The sequence below is a fragment of the Colletotrichum godetiae genome (assembly GCF_030913485.1).
Source record: "Colletotrichum godetiae strain CBS 193.32 chromosome Unknown BDP55scaffold_37, whole genome shotgun sequence".
NCBI classification, from domain to species: domain Eukaryota; kingdom Fungi; phylum Ascomycota; class Sordariomycetes; order Glomerellales; family Glomerellaceae; genus Colletotrichum; species Colletotrichum godetiae.
The window spans coordinates 165,085-175,248 of NW_026851285.1; the positions used below are offsets into that span (position 1 = coordinate 165,085).

The 10,164-nt window shown below is 53.4% G+C and overlaps 2 protein-coding genes across 2 annotated transcripts; one reads left to right on the forward strand and one right to left on the reverse strand.

Moving 5' to 3' along the window:
- Positions 1-300: 300 nt before the first annotated feature.
- BDP55DRAFT_634811 (uncharacterized protein) lies at positions 301-1,103 on the reverse strand (the record flags this gene model as incomplete). The annotated part of the gene is made up of 3 exons (XM_060572714.1): positions 301-794; positions 848-917; positions 984-1,103. 3 exons carry the CDS (start codon positions 1,101-1,103, stop codon positions 301-303), a joined length of 684 nt encoding a protein of 227 aa, XP_060426547.1.
- A 6,293-nt stretch (positions 1,104-7,396) lies between these two features.
- Positions 7,397-7,939, forward strand: BDP55DRAFT_558254 (DNase1 protein; the record flags this gene model as incomplete). Its single annotated transcript, XM_060569782.1, has 1 exon — positions 7,397-7,939. One exon carries the CDS (start codon positions 7,397-7,399, stop codon positions 7,937-7,939), a length of 543 nt encoding a protein of 180 aa, XP_060426548.1.
- Between the last annotated feature and the right edge of the window lie 2,225 nt (positions 7,940-10,164).

Genomic DNA, 10,164 nt, shown 5'->3' on the forward strand with positions numbered 1-10,164 from the left:
ATTATCTCTTCGTAAGGACTGTATGCAACCCAATATGGCAAAACACTCCCTATACTCCCGCCAGATGACCGCCGTTGTGTCCTAAACTTCAAAAATTTGCCATAGGGTATCTTAAAAAGAGCCGAGATGATTCTCCGGTGTGTTCACCTCTCCCAACTTTTGCCGGCCGTAAATGAAGGTGATGAAAGTATAAAAAAAAAAGGCCAATTCGTCAGGTATACTCCGTTCTCTGTTCCTAAGGAGTATATCGTCTCCCTCCCTGTTCGCCTTGGATTAAATCCCCGAATCCATAATATTGGATCAAATCAGCAGGGCGAATAGGACAGCAACCAATGCCGCGCCGGCACCGACCTCGACCATCCCAGCCGTATTCGCGGGAACCGTGACGGGCCTGGTGGTCGTCGGTCCGACGGGCGTGTTAGTGGGGAGGTTGGTGACGGAAGTGGTGGGGGTGACGGGGGTGATGCTGGCGATGATGGTCTCGGCGGACGGCGTGATCACGACAACGACGGTCGAGGTGCTATTGGGATGGTGGTGGTGCTCGGTAGGTTTAGGCGGTTTGGGCGTCTCCTCCGAGTGCGAGGGGTGCTCCGTAGGCTTGGGAGGTTTGGGGGTGTGCTCGATCACGGTGGTGTTGTGGTAGCTTGGCTTAGGAGGCGGGGTGTGCTTGATGGTCTTGATCGTCGTGCTGGTGATCTCTGGCGGGCACGACGTGGAGTTGACGGGCGGTGGGTAAATCGTCTTGGTCGTGGTGTACGGCGGGGGTTGTCTGGTGGTGATGGTGCAAGGACAGTCTGTTCTTCAGGTCAGTACGGCGGCAAATGCTGACCAAGTCTTGTCAACTTACTCGTGATGGTAAGTGTCGTTGCCGTGGTCGCCGTGTAAGTCACATTATGGTGGACAAAGGTAGTGGGCGACTATATTCAAGTCAGGTTCGCGTCCTGGACTGTTGAATGAAGTTTATTCTTTTGAAGAGAACTTACCGGACAATATGTCTCGTATGCTGTGGTTACCACAGTCGTGTAAGCGGTGCTGATATCAGTCCCCCAAGCCTGCGCAAAGGCTGCGAGCCCTGCTGTAGACAACAGCTGGATGGATCTCATCGTATATTGGAAGCGAGTTTCTCTGATTCAAGCGAAGGTATGTTTGCCAAAGGCACGCTGCAAGTCGAGCAAAGGTGAGAGGCGGATGTGTGAATTATAGATAATGGCGCTCAGAACGATAGAACATAGCCAAGCCGGGCGTTCGTTCCCCTTATGTATCGCGGGAGCGGGGTCGTTTCTGCGTGAATAGATTCATCGTGCAGAAGAATGCTTTGGAACCGATGCTTACATGGCCTAGGATGTTTGCCTCGCCATGAGAAACGATCTAGCCGGGCATCGCCGCCCTTGCTCAGTCGGGCGTATAGTTGCCCGCCCTCCAACCCCGAATTCGGTCCTTTGCGTCTCGATTCTGATGGGCAGCTGGTGTTGATGACTGTACGCACCTTGCAGGTGGCGCGCACCGCCGTGCCAGATGTGGCCATGAGGCAGAAATGTGACTCCGTCCCGGCGGGGTGGACGGCAAAGATACGAGAAAGTCGTGCCCTGTCATGCCTGGTTGGGGATGGTGCCATCGCTCTGGCTGGCAAAACAGCAGAGACGGGTTGAGGATCTGGTTCTCGAAGCTATCTTCCTATTGGGCCATGTTACTTTATTGAGATCATTTTGGGCAAGTGATTATGCGATGGTAGGGGTCGAGCGGTGACAGCTCGTGTCATCAATCACCATGCCTCCAGTTTTGGATACGCATCGTGAAAACCCGGCTAGTAATGTCTCCGGAATGATAGATTCAACGATGGGAGCTGAACATCTGTCAAAGAAAGCTGGAAAATAGAAAACTTCACAGAAGGAAGATGCCTCGTATTCGCGTCTGTAGCCTTGCCGCAAGGCCATGCTGCCCGCCAATTGCCCAGTCGCATACTCACCTAAGGCCGGCGGGTTCGGCTGGTTCAATAATTAGCCTCGTGATTTGACTGAGGCCAATTGAGCAGATGGTAACGCCGCGGCCGATGAGGCTGTGTTTGACGCTTTGGAATGCTTGTGAATCTCTGGACGGACGATTTGACTAACACGTTGAAAGCTCGAAAAAGAAAACCGTCCGTCAGCACTTGCCCATGTGACTTTCAAGCACTCCGATAGATTTTCCAAACTCGTAGATGACTTCGACAAGGAGTTGACTGAAACAGAATCAGGCAGAACTTCTGGCTCGAAGTCAAATTGTTGCAATCCCGCGTGAGCGAAGAAAGACAAGACCAATGGTGAGAACAACAACGAGAGATGCATGTCCAAGTGCTAGAGTCAGCACCAACACTGCTCCCATGTCCTATCCAGGCAGGGCTCGTCGCTGCCGTCGCTATAGAAGCAATACCACTTGGCATGCATATTATCACATCGCATGATGCTGCTGTTTGTAAGTCAGATAGTCCCGCGCGTCGTCCTCTGGTGTGTAGAATCGATTTTCAACATCAGCCAAAAAGCCAGCCGTGTAAATTCGCGCTTGGGGATGGGTAGAATGAATTGGTGTATTCCGTACGCAAAAAACCCGATTCAAAGGACCCTACTGATAGGGCAGCTATCAGAACAGCAGCAGACGATCCTGGTGCTCGCCAGTTCCAGAACGAGAGTGCCAAATTTGCTGCAGACTTGGTTGAGAGATGGCCACCTGAAGCAGAGAGTTGCCCCTCCACCAAACAGTTACAATTTTGCGGGGAGTCCTATTGTCAAAGTTGGCCTCTGTTGCGTTCCCGCCTCAAGGTTCAAGGTTCATGGTTCATGGTGTTAACGGTCTTTGGCGCCAAGTTTCTTTTTTGCAAGCAAGTAACAGTTTCGGGTCTAACGGAAAGGCCCCGGGCAGACCTCGGTCGCGAAGGTCTTTCGCCGTTGCGACACCGGTGACGCGCGCGGTGGGTAGACGAGCGGGCGAGATATCCACAACCATGAAGACATGGACGTGAAAGGTTTTCTTCCCCGGCAGTTCGTGTGGTAGGAGCAAAATCTGCGAGCACTTCTTGGTATCCGTGGATGGCAAATTGGGATCGGTTGTGGGAATGGCCTGCGGGGGAGGAGGAGCTTTAGAGCCAACATAGGGCAGAGGGCGGGGGATTTGATGGGCACAATGAGGTCACAGCTTGTCTCCGGCCTCGTCTTCGTAATGATTAAGAGCTTTTCGGCAAGCTCTTGCGACACTGAATCCGCTTCCAAGGCTGGATGGCTGGCCCGATAGATGGTGATGCTGCTTGGGGGCTGCTGGAACAATCCGACGCCAGGAATCTAGATTGCGGTGTTCCACCGACAGAACTGCAACGGGGATCCGGTGGAGAAAGATTCTGGCGATGATGGTGTGAGGGAATTCCGACATCAGATGTCCAAGGCCAGAAGCCAGTAAGAAACTGGCTGATGAATCAGTTGGCAAGCCAAGGCGCAAACGGAAGGTAAAGCAAGGTCAAGAGTCTGACTCTGAAGAGACTGGAGAACCGGGATGCGTCAGAGTGAGGTACCTTGGTACGGATATTACTGAGAGATACTCCGTAGAAGACGAAGGTTCCAACTTCCGTCTCGGTGCCGTGGTATTTTGGCGTAACCGAGTTCCGTCCTATCCACGGTTCCTGCATTGGACAGAACTTTGCTGAAAATGGGCCCGCAGAAACCCCGTTCTCGAACGGACCTGCCTTCCGTTTAGGGTTGGCTTGGCATCTGATGGTTGGGGCAGCGAGATACGTACCGATTACCAAACTTGCGGCCTGCGCTCCGGCTTCTACGAACTGCGCAGCCCAAGGCTTCAGTTTTAGTGCCTTACACAGCAGAGTACCTTAGCACGTCAGGCAGTCGTGGCAGTTGGGACTGATCAATGTTCATTGCTGGCAGTCACAGGTTCACAACTTCACAAGCCGTTGCTGCAGCCTGCAGGCTCTTCATCACAAGTTGTGTAGGTATCGCCCAGGTGCGAGCTGCCCGGAAAGTGAGCGATGATCAGTGGAACCGGCTGTGGTCGAGAACGGCCCCGTCCCAATGATCATCTCAACGGGCCGCCAAGGATATGCGACATGCCAATGCAACCATTACAGACGAGGCCCAGACAATGGAAACAATGTGCAGCGGCACCGAGCAGCAAAAGCTTGCTACCTCATTGCTTACCACTCGGCCATGGCATCCCAGAAGCAAGCACGTGTGTCTGTTACTGCCCGAGACCAAGTCGGGGAAAGATGCTCCAGTGGGTAGACAACACAGACGAGCAACCGATCTGACGGTAAAGAGAGATTTGCAGTACATCTCTCACTTTAAACTACACCTTAGATATGACCTTATTCTGCCTCCTTGCTACACTACCTTGCAGTTGCAGCCTTATATATTATGGACAATTATTCAGTCCAATTATTCAATACTGACTGTTTTGAATTGGCAATTTCTTCTACACGGCTTTTACCTCGTCCTCTTCCTTCGTCTTCTTGTATCGAGTACCTCGGTACTTTTAGTCAACAAGGTCCATGGCTGGATGGATAACTCGGCGATACTTGAGTCGTTAACTGCAGTCGCAAGTCGCAACATGTTGGTGGCGTTAGGCCTACGCAGTAGGCTGCGTTGCCCTGCAGGCCTGAGGCACTATCGATGACTCAGGCTGAGGCAGAAAAATTATCAGGAAGAAACTTTTTTAAAAATCAGAAAGTTCCAATTAACTGTACCTGATAGTTCAGGCCATCGAGATATGCAGGCACTGACAGCATGGGCGCGGCACTGCGTGAATAAACTTGTCCCTGGCAGGAGGAGGGGGCAGACCGCAGGACCGCAGACATCGGGGCAGTGTCCGGGGACCTCCGCCTAGTACTGGGAACTGCCCACATGTCGAGATATTGTTAGTAACAGAGGCGAAGCTGCCGTATTTCATCTATCACTCCGACGACCATCCCTCAGTCCCCAGTACGGCCTTATTTACAGTGCATGGGACACCACACACTTGGGCTGTGATCGACAGGTACAACCCACTTTCCCTCCCTCTTCACACCCTCTTGCTCTCGTGTCTTGTTCCCGGTTCCAACTTCACACCAACGGCCCAGGTTGACAGCCATGAGCTGAACCTTCTTCCCCGATTCGCTCACCAAGCTCAGAGCCTCCAGTCTGGCCGTTTCTTCCTTGAAGTTTCTTCCCCCCTCTCCCCCTCCTGGACACTCTCGGATGTACCTCGCCAAGCCCTTCTGGCCAGCAACGATTCCTCGCCGATGGGGTCTGCCAGGGCACAGAGAGGCATTTTCCGGCGTCGTGGCATCGCCTCCGTCACAGGAGTCTGAAGGATTGCCAACCGAGATGGTTGTCATCCAACGACTGATGCCATCGTGTTTTCTTTTTCCTTGCTGAGTGAGCCTTGGCCTCTCTGCTGTCTGCTCCAGTGAGCGCTTTGGTCTCCATCTCCGGATACATCTGCGTGTGTTGCCAGCGAGGCCGTCATCTCATCTTCACACACGTTGGCACAAGTCGTTGCTGTCGTCTGGTAATCTTGGTCCATCACCTGCATTTCATCACATTGATCGGCCGTTCCTGTCATTCTCTAGTACAGATGAACCGGTGCGGCGGGAACTGAAGCCACGCGCTGCCGTCTCGGCGTTCACCCAAAAGGCATAGCCAGCACGGCTCTCCCGCGCACTCCCTTCCAACTTCCGTCCGGCTGCGTAACCCGGCGTCCCATGGCAGGGGGGGTCTAGTCGGTACTGGCCGGCACATGTTACCCAGTCTTCTCACCAGTCCGTGGCTCGACCAGGGGCCAGAGCTTTAGGGCCAAGGGGGAGAGGGGGAGAGGGGGAGAGGGGGAGAGGGGCCTGCTCCGAGTACCTACTCGACACCTCACTGAGTCCAAGGAAAGCCCCCGTCATGGGCCGAAATGGTCTTGACCAGCTACGAATCATGAGCCGCGGCGCTAATTTGTGTGCTGGAGCGCCGGGCTGCCTCGAATCGCGCGTTTCTACCACTTGTTCTCTCCAACCTGTCAGGGTACGCCACGCGGAGAGGTCTCCTAGTGTCAGGTACCAGGCACAATCAGCAGCTAACCGGCCAATAACACTCTTCAACAGACTTCCGGAAAGCTGACGCACATGCAGGATGGGAGGAAAAAACAAAAAACCGCACCAAGGGCTGACGTCCGCCGCCGTTCCTGTTGCCAGCATGCACTCGCAGCCTGCAGACGTCGGTGTACCGAAATACATACGCCTTGTCCTTCGTCACCCTGGCACGCCTGGCCCCCGAAATCCCTCGACAGCCTGCTGCCCAGTCCGTGGGTGTTTCTTTGGCGCCAGGTACCCGCACACACTGCCGCGTCGATTCCGTGCTCCTGCCGCACAGCCAACTCCCGACGGAGGGCGCCCTGACGCTAGAAACGAAAAGGAACTCTAGACACAGCCTGGAACTCCAGAAATAGGCGCAAACACACTGGGAATAAGTCTGACAGAACGAAGAACCATTAGAGATGTTTCTGAAAACATTATGGGCGGGCTGCCCCTGTTCCAGCTCCAGACGATCCATGAACCACTCGTCTAGATCCAGGACACTACTAACTCTAGGACAGAACTCCGGGACAACGTTGTGCTCAAACCTTGTCTAGTGCTCTCGAGCCGAAAAGGATGGCAGACGTGCTGGTCCAGACCGAAAACTCTGAGCTTGGTGAGGCCATTAATTCCACGGGCACGTCCAATCATGGTTGACAAGTTACAACGACTTGTACAAGTTACAATCATGGCGCCCAAGTATCCTAGCCCACTCTCCGATGGAGGCTGCTCCATGTAACTCTGGGAAACACCCTCGGGCTGATGTCCCCACCGCGGTATACAAACGTTCCCACCCGTGGACGTCCTTGTTGACTCCTTGACGCCTCCGGCTCCGCTCCCCACTGCCATCTCACGAGCAAGTCCTTTCCAGGCTTTTCTCCCACATCCTTCTGACATGCGTATAAGTATGGTCCGGTTCCCACGAGACCTTCCCTTTCCCCGGTTTTGATTCCCCATCCCGCATCACTATCCTTCCAGTGGCCGAGCCTCACACTTTGTCTTTTCAGACAGCAGCATTCTTTTCACACACACGAAGCTTTTCACTCCTTTGAAAGCTCTCATCCACTCAACGGCCCCGGTCCGTTCAGAAACAAACTCACAAAACCAAGCTCGAGTCCATCACCACAACACCCATCCAGGGCAACTCAGTTCTCAAGATTCGCTAGACGCATATCATAGAACCACCTTCAAATCATCTTGAACCTGTATAACCGTTGTTGACAACGTTTACGGGACCCTTTCAAACAAACTCATTTTCAACTCATCAAACCGCTTTCCGGCACTTACACACACTCTCACAAACAAATCCCTTTTCCACAACTCAAAATGCAGTTCAACCTTCTCGCTCTCCTCGGCTCTGCCGCTCTCGTTGCCGCCAACACCGTCACCTTCAAGGGTCTGGACGACGTCTCCCGTACTGTCCACTTCACTCCCAACTCCGGTCTCGCCTCTGTCGACTCCGTCGAGGTCCCCGCTGGCGGCGAGGTCACGGTTGACATCCCCGATAAGTGGATCGGCAACTGGTACTCCGTCTCCAAGGGCTCCGAGAACGTCGCCGGCATGCTCGGCGAGGTCGCCTTCAACGGCTGGAATGGCCTGACCTACTTTGACGTCTCCGCCATTGTCAACCCCAACGACCACAACGGCGTCAAGAAGATGTGGCCGGCCAGCGGCGACGAGCCCATCTCCGGCTGCGACTGGTGGCCCTGCAACAACGCCTACTACCTCCCCGACGACGTCCAGACCAAGGTCACCTCCGAGACCGACCTCATCTGCACCCTGGGCAACAACGGCGTCACCTCCCGCCGCGACGTCGACGACCACCACCAGTCCCCCAACTACAAGCGTGACTTCGTCATCGGCAACTAAGCTTTCTCTTCGGGAACACAGATCCGATCTTTTGCCTTCCTTTTTTGGCTACGTTTAGAAGAAGAGGAGTTCACGCCGCGGCGTCGATGAAACTACATCGGCCAACCGCGCGGGCTCGCGCTGTGCGCTTACGACTTTATGACCCCTAACAATGAGAGCGGACTTCTTTTTTTGTAGAAGCTCCAGTATCATCTGTTATTTTCACTTGCACAAAAAAAGAGATACCCCCATCACAAGGAGCGCGGCTACGTGTGTGGGCTTAGCGGGGGATCAGGGGAGGTCAAGTTTTTTGGGATATTGATCCAATTTGTTTGGAAACATTTTTTCAACTCGGGGGCGTACGGTCAATCAGAGAACGGAGCAATTGGAGCAATCTAGGCGTTTCTTCTCTATTTCCCCCCCGCGAGAGAGACCTATCTCGGCTTCGATATCTCATCCTTCCATGGAAGTTGAGGTATCATGGGCTTTGGTCTCGTTCTTGTTTAGCTTCACTTACACGACTTTTGGGGTACACCATCTCCTCACAGTTGTGGAGGCAGACAAAACCATTCTAGTCGCTCCTTCAGACACACGTTTAGGAATCTTTTGTTTGTTGTAAACAACAACAACTTCTTGTATTTACTAGGGCAGAGAGAAGTTCCGCCAGAAAGAAAAACAAATCAAAAACGTTTGAGCGTCAAAAACATTGTTACCATCCGTGCCAACTTTTGCCAACCTAATTCCCTCCAGTTGCTGTTATTCAATCTTGTTTAGTTGCCCGGTTGGAGGTGCTCGGTTGGAGACCCTCCCCGGGCCCCCCTTTCCTTGTTCATTATGAGCTGAAATGAAGGGGTGTGCCAGTTCTAGCCGGGGTCCGCGCTGGGATGGCATGTCTGTTCATGAGGAACAAGTCTGTGCCATGGAATAACTTGTTTCCCCCCCCCCTCCTAAAGAGAATTAGACCCCCGTTTGGGAAACAAGGTGCGTTGTGCACGGAAGAACTCTGAGCCATTTCGCCCTGGCCTCGAAGGAACTATTTCCCTTTACAGGGGAAGGCAGGCAGAGACGGGAGAAGCAGAAATAGAAAGAGGGAAAGTCGAATACGTAGTAGGTCGGATTAGGAAAAAAAGCAAAGAAACATGCAAGGTTTCCAGCGTCCACGGGAGAGTGTTGACCAAGACATCACCACCACCTCCCTTGAAGGAATACGACATCCGTTCGCTCCCCGACCTTTGCACATCTTAGTTACATGTGCTGTTCGGCACGTCTCTTTGCTTCTTCTTGTTCAGTGTTTCCGTCCCGTGTCTTGGGATGAACCCAAACGGAAACGGGCCACACGGACCACCACCGGCAACCCCCAAAGTCTCAACGGGCGCTGGCGCGCGCCCACCCCTGGGGCTAGAGGTTCTGCGTTTCAAGACACGCGCAACGTCGCACCACGCAGAACCTCTTTTTTTTTTTTTTTCGTTGACCACCACCAACCCTGGTTAGTTTCCTCGGGTACTCAGAGGTGGGGGGTCGGAGAAGAGTCAAGATACTGGCAGTGTTCAATGGTGGGGATGGAGGCAGACTTGGACGACGTGGCCTAGGGGGTTTGGTCTTGTTTGGAAACAAAGACAAGTACGAATACTCTGAGTACTCGATGGGGTTTGGCCACTGGCCCCCAAAAGGGCAACGTCAGCACAGCTGCCAAAGCCACCTTTGACAGTCGTCAGCCGACACCCACTCGTTGATCAACTTGACCCAGACTCCGATACAAGCCTCCCCTCCGAAATGAGACCATGAATCAGAAGAAGGGGACTGGAAGTGGGAGAGGTATTCTTCTTTCGAACAGTTTGAAGCCGTTAGGTAGGGATGGACCAAACCATCCCGGCTAAATCGGGTTCTCTTCAAGTATTGGAGGTCCTGACTTCTTCGGCTTTCTGGTGATCCTCAATGCATTCTTTATCTAGCCCTGCAGCATTCGTGCTCCCCCGGGTAGAACTGCGTTTGACATATCTTGACATGCGTAACCTGCGGGCCGAGAAGGGGAGCCCGCGGGACTGGGTGTAATGAGGTGATACACACAAACACACACATGAAGGGATACCACAGCATGAACAAGACAGCCCTCGCGAGGACGTACAAACTTCCATTTGACAGCACCTCTTCTTTGAACCCCGCGGTACCTGTTACAAGGGGGCCGCCCAAGGCTGTATTGCTCGCCCTCTCCTAACCCGCCTTTGCTCTCAAGTAACCTACAAACA